We start from the raw sequence: 22262 nt of genomic DNA, 5'->3' as shown, positions 1-22262 counted from the left end.
GGGCCAGAAGCCTGGCTTCCCCCTCTCGAGTTCCCTACCCCAATCCTGGGAAGTTTCGTAGAGGTGAAGTGGAAGGTCGGGAGAAGCATTCCGGGAGGCGCTGATATGTCCCGTCTAGTGGCTGGTTCATGTACAGACCGGCTGAATCGTAGAAATCCCCATAATGCAGAAGGAGGCCATTTGGCCCATCACCAACAGCAATCCCACCCAGGTCCTATTCCCTCATCTTTAGCCTGCTAATCCCCCCGACACTGAGGCAATTTAACATGTCCTAACCCGCACAGCTCTGGACGTTAACTCTGCTTTTCTCTGTCCTCAGAAGTTGCCAGACCCGTTGAGTTTTCCCAGGATTTTCTGTTTTTGTGATTGAGGGATCTGGGCAGAGTAGATAACCAGGATCAGAGGGCAGTGTCTTAAATTGGATTGGCAAAACAGCCAACGGTGGCACGAGGAGAAGTGTCTATTACTCGGTGGGAGGGCAGGATCCGGGATGTTCTGCCTGAGAGTGCTGTGGAGGCAGGTTCAACCATGTCTGTCAAAGGTAAATCAAATCATTACCTGAGAACAAAAAAAATTGCAGGACCCCAGGGAAAGGCCGGGGGGGGTGTCGGACAAGGTGAGCTAACGCTTTGAGGGGGCTAGCACAGACACAAAGGGCTGAATGGCCTCCTTCTGCACTCTAACCATTTTGTGATTCTACATTTTGTGATGTACAAAACTACGGTGGGGAAATTGTTGTAAAATTTAAATATGTGGGCCCCCATGTTCAAAATCTTTGCGGTGCCAAAGGAGGCCATTTGGCCCATCGAGTCTCTACTAGCTCATTGAAAGGGCATTCTACCCAGTCCCACTCCCCTGCCTTATCCTTTCTACATAGCAATCCAATTCCCTTTTGAATCCCTCAATCAAACCTGTCTCCACCACCCGAACAAGGTTTTTTAAAATTTTTGGGATCTGGGTGTTGCTGGCTGGGCCAACATTTATTGCCCATCCCTAATTGCCGTTGAACTGAGGGGCACTTAAGTATCAGCCACATTGCTGAGAATCTGGAGCCACGTCTAGCTCGTAAGAACGGCAGATTTCCTTCCCTAAAGGACATGAGTGAACCAGAGGGGGTTTTACAACCAGCAGCAATGGTTTCACAATCATCGGAAGACTTTTCATTCCAGATTTTTATTGAATTCAAACCTGCCACGGTGGGATTCGAACCGGGTCCCCAGAACATTACCCTGTCTCTTCTCCAGTGACACTTACCACTTAGCCACCTTGCTTTGTTATAGACTTTCTTATTCCCTATTGGTAATTGTTAAATTAGCAACATGGGTTGTTGCCATTGATTGAAGAAACATTTAGATAAAGAATAATTGGATTCCTCGCTGAGATAATATCACAGGAAACAAACCATCTGTTCCCTTCAATTAAAGTGACTTTCTGTGTGTGGTGGTACTGTGGGCGACAGGGAAGTATTGGGAGGAACTATAGAACTATCCATAACACACTGCTGTGCAATCCCTTATCAATCCCAGCATGGTGCATAGTGTCACCTTGGGGGTCCAAATAATAGGGGTGAGGCCCAGGGTTATCTGGATTATCACAGTGGTTAGCATGGCTGCCTCGCAGCGCCAGGGACCCGGATTCGATTCTGGCCTTGGATGACTGTGTGGAGTTTGCACGTTCTCCCCCGTGTCTGTGTGGGTTTCCTCCGAGTGCTCTGGTTTCCTCCCACATCCCAAAGTTGTGCAGGTTAGGGGAATTGGCCATGCTAGATTGCCCCTTAGTGCCAAATATACGGAGGTAGAGCCTGGGTGGGATTGTTGTTGTTGCAGGCTCAGTGGGCTGAATGGTCTCCTTCTGCACTGTAGGGATTCTATAACTGTCTGGTTCCCTAGAACCGCAGCAACAATATGCATTTATATAGAACTTTTCACATCATACGGAATGTCCCAATGTACTTGATAGGAATGGTATTTATGTGAAACTGAACAAGGCAAGAAGATAATCAAAAGAGGTTGGTTTTCAGGAGCAGCTCAGGGGAGGAAAGTGAGGTAGAGAGACAGAGATGTTTAAGGAAGAAATTACAGAGTTCAGGGCCCAGGCAGCTAAGGGAACTTGCCAACAGTAGATTTAGGAGTTTGGGGTATACAAGCAGCCAGATGTGTGCTGTATTGATGCTGTTAAATCCTGCCAGATGTTGCAGTGTACCACGAGAGTGGGGTCTGTGTAATTACACCAAAACACAACAGCGCAGAGTCGCTGAGCAGAGACTGATAGCCAAGTTCCGCACACACGAGGACAGCCGGGATCTTGGGTTCATGTCGCACTGTCTGTAACCCCCGTGACTTGCCTGAACTTGCAACATCTCACTTGCTGGGACATGTCTTTAACCTATGCTTAATGCTACCTCCACTCACACTGTCTGTACCTTTAAGACTTGAGGTTAGCTGCAGAGACTCACATTCTAATCAGTATTCTGTGAACTGTGTGCGCCTTCCTCTGATCAGAACCTTCCACACTCTTGACGAAGGGACACCGTTTCCGAAAGCTTGTGGGATTATTATCAAATAAACTGGCTGGACTTTAACCTGGTGTTGTGAGACTTCTTACTGTAATTACACCAACCCTGTGTTCCATTGATATATGAAAAGGCTGCTGTTTTCTAGGCTTACCCCATAACAGCCTCAGAGCCTGTAGCTTTGCTGTCCATTTGTCTTATTAAAAAGTTTATTGATTTCGCCTCTATCTTGCCAGACTTCTCTTAAACACGTTTGAGAGGCCATGCAGTAAGTTTGCTTTCTGTTGCCTTCCGCAGATCTCGGATGTGATCAGACAGAGTAAGCCGGATTTGGACCTGTGGGTGTTCCTCAGTCTGGGTTACGCTCTCATGCTGTGTCCATTTATCATTGTCCTGGGAGGGACCTTCTTCCTGGCTACAGCCCATTTCATTGTGCAAGATCGGAACAGAGCCCATCAGCAGTAAGTGTGATCCAGTTAACTCTCCGTACGTAACCTGACAGAAGAATTAATCCTATTTCTCAATGAACTCCATCCTTGCCTGATTACACCCTTGCTGTAAAGGAGAGGCTGGATAGACTGGGACTTTATTCCCTGGAGCGTAGGACGCTTAGGGATGATCTTATAGACGTCTATAAAATAATGAGGGCATAAATGACGGAGATAGTCAACATCTTTTTCCAAAGGTAGGGGAGTCTAAAACTAGAGGGGCTAGGTTTAAGGTGAGAGGGGAGAGATACAAAAGGGTCCTGATGGGCAATTTTTCCACACAGAATGTCTGGAATGAGCTGTCAGAGGCAGTAGTAGAGGCAGGTATAATTTTGTCTTTTAAAAAGCATTTAGACAGTTACATGGGTACAATGGGTATAGAGGGATATGGGCCAAATGCGGGCAATTGGGACTAGCTTAGTAGTACTGGGCAGCATGGACAAGTTGAGCCAAAGGCCCTGTTTCCATGCTTTAAATCTCTATGAACTCGATGAGTTGGCTATTTTGTTGCCCCTTCCTGTACCTCCTCTCCCTTTCCCGAAATATGGTGGCACAGTGGTTAGCACTGTAGCTTCACAACACCAGGGACCCCTGGCCTTGGGTGTCTGTGCAAACTTTGCACGTTCTCCCCATGTCTGCGTGGGTTTCCTCTGGGTGCTTCACTTTCCTCCCACAGCCCAAAGATGTGTGGGTTAGGTGGATTGGCCATGCTAAATTACCCAAGATGTGTAGGTTAGATAAACTGGCCATGATAAATGTGCATGGTTACAGGGATAGGGTGGGCCTGGGTAAGATGCTCTTTCGGAGAGTAGGTGCAGATTTGATGGGTTGAATGGCCTCTTTCTGCACTGTAGGGACTCCATGGTTTTTATTATTCATACATGGGATGTCACTGGCCAGGCCAGCATTTATTGCCCATCCCTAATTGCCCTCGAGGCGGTGATAGTGGGCTGTCTTCCTGAATCGATGATGTGGAGATGCCGGCGTTGGACTGGGGTAAAGACAGTAAGAAGTCTCACAACACCGGGTTTGTTTAACCTAGTGTTGTGAGACTTCTTCCTGAATCGATCCAGTGCTCTGTGATTTCTCATACAGTCACTGTTCGGACGCGAGATTAGACAATGAGAGTAAGGAGACTATTTGACTGCAGTGAGCATCACAGCCGGGCTTGAAGATGCTCTTGTCCAATATTCACATACCCGGGGGTGGGGGTGCCGATTTGACTTTGGGCAGGAGCAGATGACAGACAATGCGGGATCTCACCATCCCCGATTTGAAGGCAGTGGGAATTAAGAATCACGGGCTGAATCGATTTATAGCCAATTTCCACACAGCAAGCTCCCACGAGCAGCAGCACGATAATGACCAGGTAACCCATTTTTCACTAATATCGATTGAGGGATGAACGTTGGCCTGGACACTGGTGGTGAGGGGGAGGGAGGGCAGAATCTCGCTTGCTGTTTTTCAAAATGGTCCTGTGGGATCTTTTCCATCCGCAGGAGGGAACTCGGTTAGACATCTGAACAGTGTCAGGGAGGCTCTCCCCTCAGTCGGCAATATTCTCAGTCAGGAGGTTGTGCGTCCCAGAGATTTGAGCTCAGGGAGAAAAACGATGGACTTGAAACCGTAACCTTTTGACTGAGGTGAAAACGTTATTGTCTCAGCCACAACTAACAGTGATGGCAGTTCCCACAATTCCCCACCGCTGGCGTTGGCCATGCCTTATCCAACTGGACAACCTGCTGTAGGCGATAGGAGGAGGTCAATCATTGTGATCAATCAATGACTCCATTATTGTTCTATCGTGAGTAACAGGTTAAAGTCCCACAGGTTTATTTGGAATCACGAGTTTTTGGAGCACTGCTCCTTCATCAGGTGAGCGTGGAGAGATATATCACCACGTCACCATTCGCCTGATGAAGGAGAAGCATTTGTGATTATAGAACCATAGAAACCCTACAGTGCAGAAAGAGGCCCTTCGGCCCATCGAGTCTGCACCGACCACAATCCCACCCAGGCCCTACCCCCATATCCCTACATATTATACCCACTAATCCCCTCTAACCTACACATCCCAGGACACTAAGGGGCAATTTCTTAGCATGGCCAATCAACCTAACCCGCACATCTTTGGACTGTGGGAGGAAACTGGAGGAAACCCACGCAGACACGAGGAGAATGTGCAAACTCCACACAGACAGTGACCTGAGCTGGGAATCGAACCCAGGTCCCTGGAGCTGTGAAGCAGTAGTGCTCACCGCTGTGCTACCGTGCTGCCCAAGTAACCCTGTCGGACTATTAACATGGCGTTGTGAGACTTCTTACTGTGCCCACCCCAGTCCCATGTCATATTATATCATGCGACTAAAGATGTCCAAAGAGTCCTGGGATGTTAGAGGGATTAGTGGGTATAATATGTAGGGATATGGGGGTAGGGCCTGGGTGGGATTGTGTTCAGTGCAGACTCGATGGGCCGAAGGGTCTCTTCCTGCACTGTAGCGTTTGAATGGTTCTATTCTATGACTACAGGAATGGCCAATAGGTTAGACGGACCTTGGGCATTTAGTGACATTGAAGGTGATGTTGTCATCGGGCTTCTAGAGAGTGCAGAGACGTTCTGCGGTGTCTCAACTTCAAAACCATCGCCAATTTTCACTCCCACCCCAAAGTTTGCCCATGGCTGGAACTGGTTTCGGGTGTCCTGCAAGTGGGAGTGTGTGAACCACAATGGCAGTGTGACAGGGACTGGGCTAAACCCTATTCTCAACCCCACACTGATTGACAAGTTATTCATTGAGGTGTCATTTGGATTCCATTAATGATGAATAGGAGTTACACAAGTATTCTGCATTGTCTCTTCAAAACAACCAGTTTCGTGGTTAGTGGTAGGTGCTGCCTTTGTTTCAGAACCAGCCCATGGTAAGTGATTCACTTAATTCTCCACAGTTTGAGCTGTGCATTCTGAAATCATTTGTTTCATTTCTAAATTGCCAGTGAACCATAAAAACCTGCCCTACCTCAGATGTTACACAATGCCTCCAATCTAAAATTTGTATACTTGAGGTTAAATCCGTCATGGTTATGCCCCTCCCTATCTCTTCAAACCCTCCCCAAACCCGCCGTTCCTCTCAGTCTCCCAGTTTGTCCATCTCTGTCCTGATGATGCTACTTTCCAAAAACGACGCTCCGAACTCGTCCTTCTTTCTCCTCACTCCTCCATCACCCGCAGCACCTCATTCCCCCATCCCACAGCACCTTCCCATGCAATCGCAGGATTTGTAACACCTTAAGCTCACTATTCAATGCCCCAAATATTCCCTCTGGGTCAAGCCATCATCATCATCTCCCTTCAGTTCAGTTTACTGTACTCACTGCTCTCAATCTGGTCTCCTGGGGAGAGTAAACACAGACTGAGTGACTGCTCTGTGGAACACCTTCACTCAGTTCACAAGCACGATCTGACCTTCCCATCGCTTCCTAGTTCAATTCAGCATCTTGTTCTTTTGCCCACGTTTCTGTCCTCGGCCTGTTTGTAATGTTCCAGTGAAGCCTAAGGCTAACTGAAGGACAGCACCTCATCTCCCGATCACACTTCACAGTTTTAGGAGGAGGATTGGAATGAGGCACTCACTGAGTGTTAAAATGGGCAGCGCGGGCTTGTAGGGCCGAGTGGCCTGTTTCCTGTGCTGTGTTGTTCTTTATTCTTTGTTCTTTTGGCTCAACATTGAGTCCAACAGCCAAAAAAGATCTGGCAGCGTCTGTAAGGAGAGAAAAGAGCTGACGTTTCGAGTCCAGATGACCCTTTGTCAAAACCGTTTTGGGTTCAACAACTCCAGACCATGAACTCTCCCCTCCGTTTTGCTAATCTTGTTTTGCTGTCCTTGCTTTTGGATTGCACTGAATTTTATTCTGCTATTAATCTGGACCAGTGTAGTGTTTTTTACCATCACCACCCCCTTAGCCATTTGTCCCATGACTGTTTTGATATTTAATTTCCTCCAACCTATCCCTGACCTCCTCTTTCAGTTCTGAAGAAGAGTCATATTCAACTCGAAACCGTTTCTCTCTCCACAGATGCTGCCAGATTTGCTGAGATTTTGTAGCACTTTTGTTTTTATTTCAGATGTTTGCAGAATTCCGCTTTTATTTCATTCCATTTCTCTGGCTCTGGCATTTGGACCAACTTTCACATCCCACCCTCACCTCCATCATCCTTCAAAATTCCCTCCCTCCATTCTCCCGGCTGGCTTCTCCTTCTCGATCGTGCCTAAAATCTCCCCGTCTCTGTCTCACTCCCACCTCTTTTCAGAGCTCATTTCGTATGTTGTAGACATCACTGCAATTTAAGCTGTTACTGCTGAGTGGTGTAGTGTCTAGTATCCAAACCATGACTGGGCAGTTTAGATCGGAGTTGAGGAGCAACTTCTTCACTCAAAGGGTGGTGAATCTCTGGAATTCTCTGCCCATTGAAGTGGTGGAGGCTGCCTCGCTAAATATATTTAAGTCACGGGTAGATAGGTTACTGATAGACAGGGGAATTAAGGGTTATGGGGAGAAAGTGGGAAAGTGGAACTGATCCACTTCAGATCAGCCATGATCTTACTGAATGGCGGGGCAGGCTCGAAGGGCTAGATGGCCTACTCCTGCTCCTATTTCTTACGTTCGTATGACTGCTGACCATCACTGAAGCATTGAAACTACATGTTTAGCATTTAGTTCACCTTTATCTGTACTCGTTGGAGTTTAGAAGGATGAGGGGGGATCTTATAGAGATGTATAAGACAATGAAAGGGATGGATAGGGTAGACGTATAGAGATTCTTCCTGCTCAGAAAGGATAGCAGGACTAGAGGACACAGCCTCAAGATAAGGGGGGGGGCAGTTTCGATCAGAGTTGAGGAGGAACTTCTTCACTCAAAGGGTGGTGAATCTCTGCCCGTTGAAGTGGTGGAGGCTACCTCACTAAACATATTTAAGTCACGGGTAGATAGGGGAATTAAGGGTTATGGGGAGAGGGCAGGAATGTGGAACTGATCCACTTCAGATCGGCCATGATCTTATTGAATGGCGGGGCAGGCTCGAAGGGTTAGATGGCCTACTCCTGCTCCTATTTCTTATGTTCTTATGTTATCTCCACACCTTTGGGCTAGAAGGCTCTTACTGGTGTTGTGCCTGGTGGATAGACAAATGAACAGATGGGGTATAGAGTGGTTAGTCTAGATAGAGCTGCGTGATCAGGGCTTGGTGGGCTAAAGACCCTGTTCCTTTGCTGTCCTGTTCTTTGTTCTTTGACAGTGACCCATAGCAGCAATGTGAAAATGACCAATTAGACAGTTTTTGTGACGTTGCTCAAGATATAAATATTAGCCAGGGCACGTCAGAATAACACCCAGTGATAGATTTTCTACACAACTCTGGTGCGGCCGCACTTGGAGTACTGCGTACAGTTCTGGTCGCCGCATTATAAGAAAGATGTGGAGGCATTGGAAAGGGTGTAGAGGAGGTTTACCAGGATGTTGCCTGGTACGGTGGGAAGGTCTTATGAGGATAGGCTGAGGGACTTGAGGTTATTTTCGTCAGAGAGCAGAAGGTTAAGAGGTGACCTAATTGAGGCATACAAGATGAACAGAGGGTTAGATAGGGTAGACAGTGAGAGCCTTTTTCCTCAGATGGCGATGGCTAACACAAGGGGACATAGCTTTAAATTGAGGGGTGGTAATTATAGGACGGATGTCAGAGGTAGGTTCTTTACTCAGAGAGTAGTAAGGGCGTGGAATGCCCTGCCTGCAGCAGTTGTGGACTCGCCAACTTTAAGGGCGTTCAAATGGTCAGTGGATAGGCATATGGATAACATTGGAATAGTTTAGGTTAGAGGGTCATTAGATTGGTTCCACTGGTCGGCTCAACATCGAGGGCCGAAGGGCCTGTACTGCGCTGTAATGTTCTACGTACACATTAGAGACAGCAGATGATGTGGAGATGGTGTTGGGAAATGGTGTTGAAGTAGATCAGCCGTGATCGCATTGAAGGGGGGGATAGGCTGGAAGGGCTGAGTGGCCTCCTCCTGCCCCTATTTCCTAAGGAAGGAATAAAACATGGCAAGTGTCTCAAAAGTCGAGAAAGCAGGGACAAGTCTCCAGCCAAGATAATAAATAACTCTTGGGAGGGGCTGTTTTCACCTGACAAGAATTGAATATTATTCTTGGCACGTTGATGAAAAGACTCAGTTTGAAGAAAAACAAATTAACTGAACTTCCTGACAAAGAGCAGTGGTATTTTTATTGTTCTGAGGTCTGGATGACAAATCCTTCAGTCAGGCGAGACCTTAAGAAATCTCTGGAATGTCGACGTTTCCTAAAAACATAATTTGCATTCTGAAGTGGCAGGAAGGGTTGCCAATGGGTTATTGTGAAGGCAGCAGCAGATAAGGTAGCAACAATGGCTGTTTAGGAAGTGCGTGTTTTCATGTGGCCAGACACCTCCAGGACTGTGGCTCTCAGCAGGTTCTTCAGAAAAGGCAGTTTCTGATAATACAATGGGTTATATAGTCTGGTAGCTTTGGAGGTTCCCGGCACACTTGATCAGGCTCCAGGCTCTATCCCGTAGTCTCCCTTAGCTTAACTAGCAGTGTGGGAGTTACAACTGGCTAAAAACTCTTGGGGAAGGGGGTGAAGGAAATCAGGTTTCTGCAAGGGGTTGCTATGCAAATGACTGAAAGGTGCAAAAATATATGAGAACCAGATTGAAACTTGGCTGTAATAACTAAATGCCATATTATTAACATTGAAACATGCATGTTAGGCAATGGATTCACCACCTCTGTGCCAAAGAGGCAGGGAGGTGAATTACTCTGATCGCTGATTGAAAGCATCACTCAATAGTTAACAATTTGCGAGCTGCCTTTTTATAATGCAGTCATGGTCCAGTTACTGTTACCTTCATTAGCAAATGTGTACTGGGTGGCACAGTAGCATAGTGGTTAGCACTGCTGCTAAGCTCCAGGGTCCTGGGTTCGATTCCTGGCTCGGGTCACTCTCTGTGTGGAGTTTTGCACGTTCTCTGCATGGGTTTTAAAGAACAAACAACAACACAGTATGGGAAACGAGCCCACACCACCATTTTAACATTGAGAGTACCCTCTCCACCCATGACCCTTGTCTACGCTTATGGCACTCCACATTGGAAACCAGATTGAGGGGAAGACTAATTTAGGGACAATTTGTTAACACCAAACAGCCTAAGAGCACGTCTTTGGGGTGCAGGAGGAAACCGGAGAAAACCCACGCAAGCACGGGGAGAACGCGCAAACTCCCACAGACACTGGCCCAAATCCATGTATCTGCACAGCAAACAGTGATAGTCACTAGTCATAGTCCGGATACTCCAGTTTCCTCCCACAGTCCAAAGGTGTGCGGGTTAGGCCATGCTTAAAAAAATTGCCCCTTAGTGTCCTGTGAGGTGTAGGTTAGAGGAATTAGTGGGTAAAATATGTAGGGATATGGGGGTAGGGCCTGGGTGGGATTGTGGTTGGTGCAGACTCGATGGGCTGAATGGCCTCTTTCTGTACTGTAGGGTTTCTGTGTTAAGCAAGGGTCGAGAACTGGGGACTACTGAAACAACACTCCTGGTCAATTTCTGAGTCCGCCACATTTACTCTGTAATAAGAACATAAGAAATAGGAGCAGGAGCAGGTGCAGCAGGTGGTCAGGAAGGCGAATGGGATGCTGGCCTTCATAGCGAGGGGGATTGAATGTAAAAGTAGGGAGGTCTTGCTGCGGCTGTATAGGGCATTGGTGAGGCCGCAGCTAGAGTACTGTGTGCAGTTTTGGGCGCCGTACTTACGCAAGGATATTTTGGCCTTGGAGGGAGTGCAGAGGAGGTTTACTAGGCTGATACCGGAGTTGAGGGGGTTGAGCCATGAGGAGAGGCTGAATAAACTAGGCTTGTACTCGTTAGAGTTTAGAAGAATGAGGGGAGATCTCATTGAGACGTATAAGATGATGAATGGGATGGATAGGATAGAGGTGGAGAGACTCTTCCAGCTCAGAAAGGATAGTAGGACTAGGGGGCACAGCCTCAAGATAAAGGGGTGGCGGTTTAGAATGGAGTTGAGGAGGAACATCTTCACTCAAAGGGTGGTGAATCTCTGGAATTCTCTGCCCGTTGAAGTGGTGGAGGCTACCTCGCTAAATATTTTTAAGACGCGGGTTGATGGGTTTTTGATAAGAGAGGGGATTAAGGGTTATGGGGAGAGGGCGGGAATGTGGAACTGAGCCACGACAGATCAGCCATTATCTTACTGAATGGCGGGGCAGGCTCGAAGGGCTGGATGGCCTACTCCTGTAATGATGATGTGATACTAAAACTAATCTCACTGGTCACAGTGTGAATGCACCCTTAATAAAGAGTAGACAGTAAGGCAGCTAGCTGCAAGTGGTGCTAAATTAGCATACCTGGATTAAACACCCCTGGTTTTAATGTAATACAATCTCGCTGTAAAACAAATTGAGATATCCCAGCGGAAATTACATCTCGAAAATAGGCCATTCAGCCCTCCCAGTTGATACTGGTATTCATAGAAATCATAGAACCCTACAGTGCAGAAAGAGGCCCTTCGGCCCATCGAGTCTGCACCGAACACAATCCCACCCAGGCCCTACCCCCATTATCCCTACTAATCCCTCTAACCTACGCATCCCTGGCCACTAAGGGGCAATTTCTTAGCATGGCCAATTAACCTAACCCGCACATCTTTGGACTGTGGGAGGAAACCCACCCAGACACGAGGACAATGTGCAAACTCCACACAGACAGTGACCCGAGCCGGGAATTGAACCCAGGACCCTGGAGCTGTGAAGCAGCAGTGCTAACCCACTGTGCTACCGTGCCGCCCGTATTTATCCTCAATGCATGCCAAATGTCCTTTCCGATCCCATATCTCTCCATTCTTTCTTTCTTTCCTCCACTGAAACTATCCTTAATGATTTCAGCTACAACCTCCAGTACTGCTTTCCACAAGCCTGCATGATTTTTTAAAAAAAAATTCTCTCTTTAAGCTCTTCAATCTGAGCGCCAGTCCTGATCTCCTGGAATCCTGTTCCCAATTTCAAATTCTATTTTACTCAGAACACAATCTCTTTTAGTCCCTCGCTTTGGGAACTCTCGGGAAGCAAAGATCAGCTAGCTGTCATTACAGGGCAGTGCTGACCCTGAAAGAGAGGGTCAAGTAATCTACAACTGTGCCGCCATCACTATCTAGGGCATCCTATACAGAGACTAAATAGACGGGGTCTATGCTCGTTGGAGTTTAGAAGGATCTTATAGAGATGTATAAGATAATGAAGGGGATGGATAGGGTAGAGAGATTCTTCTCGCTTAGAAAGGATGGCAGGACTAGAGGACGCAGCCTCAAGATAAGGGGGGGACAGTTTAGAACGGAGTTGAGGAGGAACTTCTTCACTCAAAGGGTGGTGAATCTCTGGAATTCTCTGCCCGTTGAAGTGGTGGAGGCTACCTCGCTGAATATATTTAAGTCACGGGCAGATAGGTTTCTGATAGACAAGGGAATTAAGGGTTATGGGGAGAAAGCGGGAAAGTGGAACTGATCCACTTCAGATCAGCCATGATCTTATTGAATGGCGGGGCAGGCTCGAGGGGCTAGATGGCCTACTCCTGCTCCTATTTCTTATGTAGCACTGTCTTGTTCGTTTTGCTCCAGTTAATTGGAATTACTTGGAAACATTCTATTTAAATTCCGTGGATCATGATGTAATTACACACTAATAGACAGTTAATTGCAGTGTTGGCGTAACTGCAATGTAACAAAGATACTACAATGAGTATTTATGTCACGATTAAATTAATTGTTTAGTCACTTCCATGGGTGTATGAATTAATCATTTACATTTGGGACTTTTCAGGGATAAAGAAGGTAGTTTTAGCAATGCAGATTCAGCACTTACTCCTTTGCTTCTGGGAATATGTATGCAATCGGGGTGTCCCAAAGTGCGCCGCAGCGTACTCGCTGTTGTGACATGCAGAACACAGCTTCCAGTTTGCGCACAGCAAGATCCCACAAACAGCAGTGAGCTCATGACTAGCTAACGACCCAGGCCAAACCCGTCCACTCGTCTTCACATCTCACTGTGGAATCTTTCATGTTGACCCCCTCCCCCGTCTCCCAGAGGTCAGATGGGCTTCAGGTTACTTGCGCATCAGAAGATTAGCATTTCAGCACTCCATCGGTGTTGCACTGGAGTGTCACCCAACTCGGCTCGAGGTGCGAACCCTCAATGAGAAGGAGATGATTGTGTTTTTGAGCTAAATTGACGCCGTTCCTTGACTTTACTGAGCCAGGCGGCTATTGGATAGGCACATGGAGCACACCAAAACGATAGGGAGTGGGATAGCTTGATCTCGAGTTTTAGACATGGCTCAACACAACATTGAGGGCTCAAGGGCCTGTAGTGTGCTGTACTGAGCTATGTTCTGTGTAGATAGTGGCTCAGACTTCACAGGAAGTGGTCAATGTTTTGATAAACTGGATGCCAATTGGTCGCCGCACTTGCGCAAGAATATATTGGCCTTGGAGGGAGTGCAGAGGAGGTTCACTAGGCTGATACCGGAGATGAGGGGGTTGGACTATGAAGAGAGACTAAATAGACTGGGTCTGTACTCGTTGGAGTTTAGAAGGATGAGGTGGGGGGATCTTATAGAGACGTATAAGATAATGAAGGGGATGGATATGGTTGAGGTAGAGAGATTCTTCCCACTTAGAAAGGACAGCAGGACTAGAGGGCACAGCCTCAAGGTAAGCGGGGGGGGGGCAGTTTAAATCAGAGTTGAGGAGGAACTTCTTCACTCAAAAGGTGGTGAATCTCTGGAATTCTCTGCCCGTTGAAGTGGTGGAGGCTGCCTCGCTAAATATATTTAAGTCATGGGTAGATAGGTTTTTGATAGACAAGGGAATTAAGGGTTATGGGGAGAAAGCGGGAAAGTGGAACTGATCTACTTCAGATCAGCCATGATCTTATTGAATGGCAGGGCAGGCTCGAGGGGTTAGATGGCCTACTCCTCCTCCTATTTCTTATGTTGCCACACCCAGGTGCCTGATTTCCCACTGGGTGATTTGAAGCTACCAGATTAAAGTTCCTCATTTTTGTTTAAACAATGACAAAATGTTGCTGTGCCAACTCAGTTTGGAAGTTTAAGTCCATTTATTAGTAGGCTTACGTTAACACTGCAATGAAGCTACTGCGAAAATCCCCCTAATCGCAGCACACCAGTGCCTGTTCGGGTACATAAGGGGGAATTTAGCACGGCCAATCCATCTAACCTGCATATCTTTGGACTGTGGGAGGATACAGGAGCACCCGGAGGAAACCCACGCAAACATGGGGAGAATGTGCAGACTCCACACAGACAGTGACCCAATCTGGGAATCGAACCCAGGTCCCTGGCGCTGCGAGGTAGCAGCGCTAACCACCTTGGTAACAGACTAATGCTCTGAGGACATGGGTTTAAATCCCACTGCGGTAGCTGTTGGAATTTAAATCTAATTTACGAAATCTGGAATATAAAACTAGTCTCAGTAATGGTGATCATGAAACTATCATTGATTGTTGTACAAATCCAAAGATGTGCGGGTTAGGTGGATTGACCAAGCTAAATTCCCCCTTAGTATCCCGGGATGTGTAGGTTAGAGGGATTAGCGGGTAAGATGTAGGGATATGGGGGTAGGGCCTGGGTGGGATTGTGACCGGTGCAGACTCGATGGGCCAAATGGCCTCTTTCTGCACTGTAGGGTTTCTATGGAATCTGTCAGGTTCATTAGCATCCTTTAGGGAAGGAAATCACAGATCATAGAACCCTACAATGCAGAAAGAGGCCCTTCGGCCCATCGAGTCTGCACTGAACACAATCCCACCCAGGCCCTACCCCCATATCCCTACATATTATACCCACTAATCCTTCTAACCTACACATCCCTGGACACTAAGGGGCAATTTCTTAGCAGGGCCAATCAACCTAACCCGCACATCTTTGGACTGTGGGAGGAAACCGGAGTACCTGGAGGAAACCCACGCAGACACGAGGAGAATGTGCAAACTCCACACAGACAGATTCCCAAGCCGGGAATCGAACCCAGGATCCTGGAGCTGTGAAGCAGCAGTGCTAACCCACTGTGCTACCCTGCCGCCCTGACATCGTTAGACCCGCAGCAACGTGGTCGACCCTCAACTGCCTTATCAATTTGTCTAGCAAGACACTCTGACCCGAACTCTACCCCCTCGGCCGCCCCGGACTCAGCGCAAGTGAGGTTCCCACAACAGAAATCTCCGATGGCCTTGAGCGGGATTTTACAATCTCGCCCGAGCGAGGGTGTAAATTCCTGCCCTCGGTTCAAGGATGGGCCACAAATTGCTGGCATTACCAGCGATGCCTACGTCCCATGAATGAGTAAGAAATAAATAGCTGGTGGGGGCAGTGCTCGGGGGGGTAACGTGAGTGCCCATGTCTTGTGGTGCCCGAAGTGGGGTGGGAGGGGGGCACCGTGGTAGGGGTCTCCAGAATCTGGAGAAGGTGGCACACTGGGTGGCAGTGCCCTGCTGGAGGTGGTGATTCTCCCCCCCCCCCCCCCCCCCACACCCGGCACTCACCCAGACAGTAAACACTTCGTTTGCTTCTGCGAGCTGACCTTTTGGAATTTGTTTCCTGTCTCTGCAGAGTGGAGGAGATGAAGCTGGTTTCTGTGAAAGTTTGATAAGGTAAGGGAAAAAAAACAAATAAATAATCACCACATCCCCGTTATTACCGAGCCGGGCATTTCAATGAACACGTTTAAAAAAAAACAACAGGGCTTTGGAGAGCTGCCTGTAATGTGATTGACGCCGATTTCCTTTGATTTAATAACTCGCTTTGATGAGGAGGTCACGGGGGGGTTTGATTCACAGGAAACAAGTCTCCAAGGTGAGGGACCAGGACTGAGATTTATGGCTGGGGTGACAGAGGGAGTGAAACAGAATGAAGTGCGTGAGACAGGCTCCCCCCAACCCCCGAGGATCTGAGACAGTCTTTGCTGCGATGTTGCTTTTGGTGCTGTGATTCAGTGTCACTGTGGTCAGTAAAGATGTTCGGTGTGATAGGACGTGAGTAATGGTGCCAGCGTGCCTTTTCCTTACAGTCAGGGAAAGACAGTCGTCCAAAGGATTTCCCCTCGATCACCCTGGAGCCAAATGATGTTTCTCCTTCCAGCAGAGGGTCACCCGACCCACAAGTTGTTTACTGCCCGCAGTTCCAGGCCTGTTTGGTGGGCAGATTTTTTGGAAGAGGCAGTAGTTCCACTGCTGGGCCCAGGCCAGGCTGGTATTGACCACGGGCACCTTCCCAGTGTCAGCCGCTCATTCAGATACATACACACACACCCCCCAGGCCCAGGGCAAAGCTGCTACACATCAGCTAATATCTATTCAATGCAAGTCACATATTGTGCTGAAAACAGACTGGTCCCTGATTCCTCTTATTTAAGGCAAGGGTGCTGGGGGGTCAGTGAAAGTGCAGATTGATCCTGGCTGCTGACAGAATGCAGAGAGGTCAAACAGCAGAGCTTGGTTATTTAGAAAAATGACCCTGGGATGAGTACAGAGATCATCAACTCTTTTCTCGCTCCCGGATTAATGTTCTCCTGTAATAAGCAATGTTTCCCTGACATTTTGCAAACATCAGTTCCTGGGAACGAGTAGCCAGTTTTGGACTATTAGTCTAGAATAACAAACACCCAGATATCCAGTGTCAAAAGCGTTTGTGTCTCGGGGCAGCACGGTCGCACAGTGGTTAGCACTGCTGCCTCTCAGTAAAAAGCCTGACAACACCAGGTTTAAGTCCAACCGATTTATTTGATAGTAAACTCACTAAAACTTGATAGTAAACTCACTTAACGCTGGTGTTGTCAGACTTTTTACTGTGTTTACCCCAGTCCAACGCCGGCATCTCCACATCCCGCCTCTCAGTGGCAGGGACCTGAGTTCAATTCCAGCTGTGGGTCACTGTCTGTGCGGAGTCTGCACATTCTCCCTGTGTCTGCATGGCTTTTCTCCAGGTGTTCCAGTTTCCTTCCACAGTATGAAGATGTGTGGGTTAGGTGGATTGGCTAAATTGCCCCTTAATGAGGGGGACTAGCTGAGGTAAATGCATGGGGTTATGGGGATAGGGCCTGGGTGGGATTGTGATCGTTGCAGACTTGATGGGCTGAATGGCCTCCTTCTGCACTGTAGGATTCCATGAATCTCTGAGAAAAGAAACCACTAATGTAACGTTTACAGTGCCAAACAAGCCAGTTGGCCTGAATTGTTTATGCCCCACATGATCCTCCTTCATCTCACCCAACAACCCTTTCTCTTCCAGAGCCAAGGTCGGAGCAGGTGAAGATGGCTCACAAGTCAGCGACTTTCGCCTTCAAACGGTAGCGCAGTTTATCATTGCCGCGTCACGGGACCCTCTGACTGCCGAGGAAGCGGTTAACCGCCCAAAGAGATAGGAAACGGGCGCAACTTCTGAGCGGGGCCTCAACGCTAAGGAACCTCTCCTCTTTCGGGATGTGGCTTCACATTCTCTTTTCATTACGGGAATCTCTGCGGAAGAGCAAAGTCTGAACAATCTGCGTTTGTCTCTGGTTTTGTTTTTTTTTGTCCACCACCCCCCACCCCCACCACCACGGGGTTAAGATCTGACCTCTGGCTTTGGAGACATCTTCTAGCTGCTAAGAGCGAGAGAATGCTGCCAATCTCTGCCTCAGCTAGTGTTGGGGGGGCTACGTGTGATGAAAATAAGGCAAGTGTCCCAGTCAGACATATTATTGCTTTCATTTAATGCTGCAGTTTAAACTAGGAGATGCTCAATGTGGGGGGAGCGGCTGAAATCTACACCTCTGATGACAAATACACAGAAACACCCAATCGTGTACATATTATCCTTAAACGAGAAAGCACTTTGAGCTGTATTACACTGGATTGCTGACACGCTTGTTACTTATAGAACTGGTAATAGAAATAATAGGAACCAGTCAATTGAGTTTCAGCTATAAGGTGTATCAGATTCTGTGATTCTTGTACTATCGCCAGTGATAGCAACCTAAATACTGGCTTATAAATATGCACTAAAATTCCCCTTAAGTGAATCAAGATGCACTAAGCAACCTTCAACTCTTTCCTTCCACACCTACTTTCTATAGTTGTACCACACTGAGGCCAGGTTAAGGGAAGGGGGGGGGAATAGGTTGTCTGTAATCTCTAAATTCCTTTTAAGTGCAGCAACTGGTCAACTTCTAGTTGCTTTCTTGAAGACGGGTCGCAGTCACTAATTTCCAGCCATTCCTCATCACCCCCCCCCTACTCTTTCAAGGTGCAAATGATGAATTTCACAATAAAAACTGGATTGCTTTTCCTCTCCATTTGTCCCTCAAAGGTATCTTTACACAAGTAGTTATCCATCAAGTTCCCATCAGCAATCTCTTTCGCCAAGGATGTCCCCTCCCAGTGTTCTCTCTCTCTGTAATGTAGAGGTATCGCTGCATTCAGAGTAATTTCCCCCTAGCCTGGCGGGGAACCAAGAACACTTGTTATAAGTCAAGTGTTATTTAGTTTGAGGTGAGCCAAGGCTATCGTCCAGGTTATGTGGATAGAACCACCTCTTGTACAGTGGATTAACAATATTGGGGCAGATCTGCTCCTGCATAGGAAGTTACACATTAAAAGACTGATTTAAAACAATTAGAGCTAAATATTTGTTTCAGGGCCAGCAACATAAAAGAACTGAGATTAAAAAAACTGCAAAATGCAAAAGTATGTGTTTGCTGTGTTAACTTGCTGACATATCTGAGGATCAACCAATTTCCCTTTAGAAAGCAGCTATTAGCTTCGTTGCTATTTTTAAGTTAAATATTCCCAGTTGCTTCCGAGTTCTTCCATGTCACCTGTTAATCATCTCCCACCGCCCCTATTCTTTTATTAGCTATTGCTAAAGAATTCTCTGTGGTTCAGACCTGTGCAGGTGTGCGCTACAGGAATTTAATTGCTGATTGTAATATCTGCAAATTAAAGCAAATTCTTTGCATGCAGGTAAATGTTGGATCAGGAAATTAAGTTAGTGGAAAAACTGGCCTCTCTGGAATGCGCTAATCCCAAGAATTGCCTCTTGCCCTGTCATGCACTGGGTGGTGTGCAGTGGGTCCTGCTGCCAAAGAGGGGCTGCCCAAGCTGTCTTGCTGTACTTCCAAGTCACTTCAGGCTGTTACCACATCAATGACACCCACACACAGCACGATGGCACAGTGGTTAGTATTGCTGCCTCGCAACACCAGGATCCCTGGTCACCGTCTCAGCAGAGTCTGCATGTTCTCTCCCGTGTGGGTACGGGTGCTCTGGTTTCCCTCCCACAGTAAGAAGTCCGACAACACCAGGTTTAAGTCCTCCTGATTTATTTGAAATTGTTTGGATTTAAACCTGGTGTTGTCAGACTACTTACTGTGTTTACCCCAGTCCAACGCCGCCATCTCCACATCATTCCTCCCACAGTCCAAAAAACGTGCTGGTTAGGTGCACTGGCCATGCTAAATTCTCCCTGTGTGTATCGAACAGGCGTCGGAATGTGGTGACTAGGGGATTTTCACAGTAACTTCATTGCAGTGTTAATGTAAGCCTATTTGTGACACTAATAAATAAACATTAAAATGAGAATCCAGCAGGTTTCAGGAAAGATCCCGCTGGGGAATAGTTACTCCGAATGTCCTCTAAACTCAGCCTACCTGCCCACTGAGAAGCCAGTAGGTCCCATCACTCTTTCCAGTGTCTTGGTTAATCAACAGCAGGACTTTAAATTAAACTGCGCCCTCTCTGTGGGTAACATTGGCCAAAGCTTGTCCAACACAGCATTTGTATGTTAAAAGTTTAATTCTTTTTCAAAATGTAAACTTTCTAGATTATCATGATCACTTGTGACGGTGAAACTTGGTCACTGGTGAATCCATCGCTTGCACTCAAAAGAGTTAAATGGGAGGGGTGTGTTAGACAACTTGCATTTAGCCTTAGGCCTTCAAGAGAATGTGCAACTTTTTTTAAAAAAAACTTAACTATAGGTTTTACAGACAAGGCCATAGTGCTGAGGAATACTTGGCAGCAGGGAGAGGTTAAATGGCTTTAAGAGTCTGACACTCCTCACTTACAAATCAACAGTTTGAGAACCCATCCAAAAATTCATATCCTATCACCTAATCACAGTGACCCAGCAACTGAAAGTGATGCAGAAAAATACTGGCACAAGATTAGATGCTATTATCAAAATTGGTGTTGTCCAATAAAAACTGCAAATCACAAATTTAGTGACACCAACACGTTTTAGACACTTGCTCCAGTTTTGGTAAAAAAAATGCTTTGCTCTCCACAGTTAGAAGCATTTCATGTGTGTATATTTGCTTACCTTGACAACCAGTAACCCAGGAAGTTACTCCCTCGCCGACACAGCAGCACAGTGGTTAGCACTGCTACTTCACAGCTCCTGAGTTCGATTCCCGGCTTGGGCCACCGTCTGTGTGGAGTTTGCACATTCTCCTCGTGTCTGCGTGGGTTTCCTCCAGGTGCTGCGGTTTCCTCGCATAGTCCAAAAATATGCGGGTTTGGTTTGATTGGCTGTGCTAAAATTGTCCGTAAGTATCCTGAGGTGAGCAAGGTAGAGAGATTAGTGGCTGGGGGTAGGGCCGGGGTGGGATTGTGGTCGGTGCAGACTTGATGGGCCAAATGGCCTCTTTCTGTACCGTAGCATTTCTATGATTTCTAAAACACACAGCAGGTATCAAGAGAACTGACAAGTTTCTGAACAAATACACAAAAAAGGCCAAACATTCACATGCAGACACTGTTCAGCATTGTCATGTAACAAATGACAGTGCTTTTATTACGATTAGAATTTTTTTTTAGTTATATCCAATCAAAAACCAAATTAGTCCAATCAAAGACCTTGCATGAGAAATATTACAGATCCAAGCTGACAAGACAGGGCCTATTCTTCCTGTCTTGAGCTCAATCAACAGGATCCAAGTTGATTGGAGCACATATTGCATCCCCTCCATCGCTTGATCTGAGCGTCACCTTAGCCAAAAGGTCTAGATGGCGTATTTAAAAATTCCTTCAAATGAAGCCTCAGTGTAACCTCATTGACTTCTGTCAAGCGTAGGGTCAAAAAACTACACTTGATCTTAGCCAAAAGGCCGAGAAGCGATTAGGATTGCAATTAGTTTTATCTAGGTTCCCAATTAGCCACATGTTATTCATGGCTAATATCGAGCTAAACCATCCAAAACAGCCAGTGCCGTCAATCAGATCAAAATACAATTTCTCAGTTGTGGGTCACAATGTAATCTGGTGGTATTGTGAAAGATTGGAATTATTGACAAGACATTCCACAAACAGGGACTTGTTCACCCTTCACTTGTAATCATTACTTTCATACCTTCCACGAAATGAATTACGCAACTTATATGATTCAGAGTTTGCCAAACTGTAAATTAAAAGTACTATCCGATGCCAAAAGCAGTTTGCTCGCTTAAAGTATCATGATCTTTACCCTCTCCTGCAAGACTCTCAATTGCTGCTGCCTGATTCTCTCAGTAATGGTAGGCTGTGTGTTGAACCTTATTTTCTGTGTAATATGTACTTGCTCCTGTATAAATTCCATCCGCACTTTTCAGGTGTTTGAGATTTCTTGTCAAACAAGAACTTTTTTCTAGAAGAAAATCTATTTTATCTGATTATTTCAGGTATATTTTATTGTTTAAAGCCAAAGTATATAAATTATACACAAGAATATAGCTCAAATGTATCTATACTCATATAAGTTAATAAACTATTTGAATGCAGTGCTCAGTTATTTTGTGTTCTTTGTACACGTCCCATCAAAACACAGCTGGTCTTACTGAATAAACCAACTGTCCAAGCACAGTTTACACCCTCAGCAAGTCAACTCTCCAATCACAGCTCATCCCAAACTAGCTAGCCCATCACTGCACACTCCCTCAACTATCCAATCACCATTGTAGGTTGCAACAGATTAGTGCAGGGGTGCAGCAATTACTAGGAAAGCTAATAGAATGTTATTGTGATGGGATTTGCATAAAAAGGAGGTAAAGCTTTAGTTACACAAGGCATTAATGAAACCACATTCTGAGTATTGTGCATAGTATTTGTCTCAATATTTAAAGGAAAGATATGAGTG

At 46.5% G+C, this 22262-nt stretch overlaps 1 protein-coding gene across 1 annotated transcript in view; it reads left to right on the top strand.

The window, feature by feature from the left end:
- The window catches only part of LOC145357234 (sphingosine-1-phosphate transporter SPNS2-like), a 115782-nt gene extending 93876 nt beyond the window's left edge, over positions 1–21906 (top strand). The window contains exons 11-13 of the mRNA XM_080210397.1: positions 2810–2973; positions 15726–15766; positions 17403–21906. Of these exons, the coding sequence (XP_080066523.1) occupies positions 2810–2973; positions 15726–15762 (201 nt within the window). The 3' untranslated portion in view covers positions 15763–15766; positions 17403–21906. The remainder of the gene's footprint in view (positions 1–2809; positions 2974–15725; positions 15767–17402) is intronic.
- Positions 21907–22262: the final 356 nt, after the last annotated feature.

Source organism: Carcharhinus amblyrhynchos, chromosome 23, assembly GCF_965287045.1.
Source record: "Carcharhinus amblyrhynchos chromosome 23, sCarAmb.v2.hapA, whole genome shotgun sequence".
Taxonomy (NCBI): Eukaryota; Metazoa; Chordata; class Chondrichthyes; order Carcharhiniformes; family Carcharhinidae; genus Carcharhinus; species Carcharhinus amblyrhynchos.
This window is presented reverse-complemented; position numbering and strand designations above follow the sequence as displayed.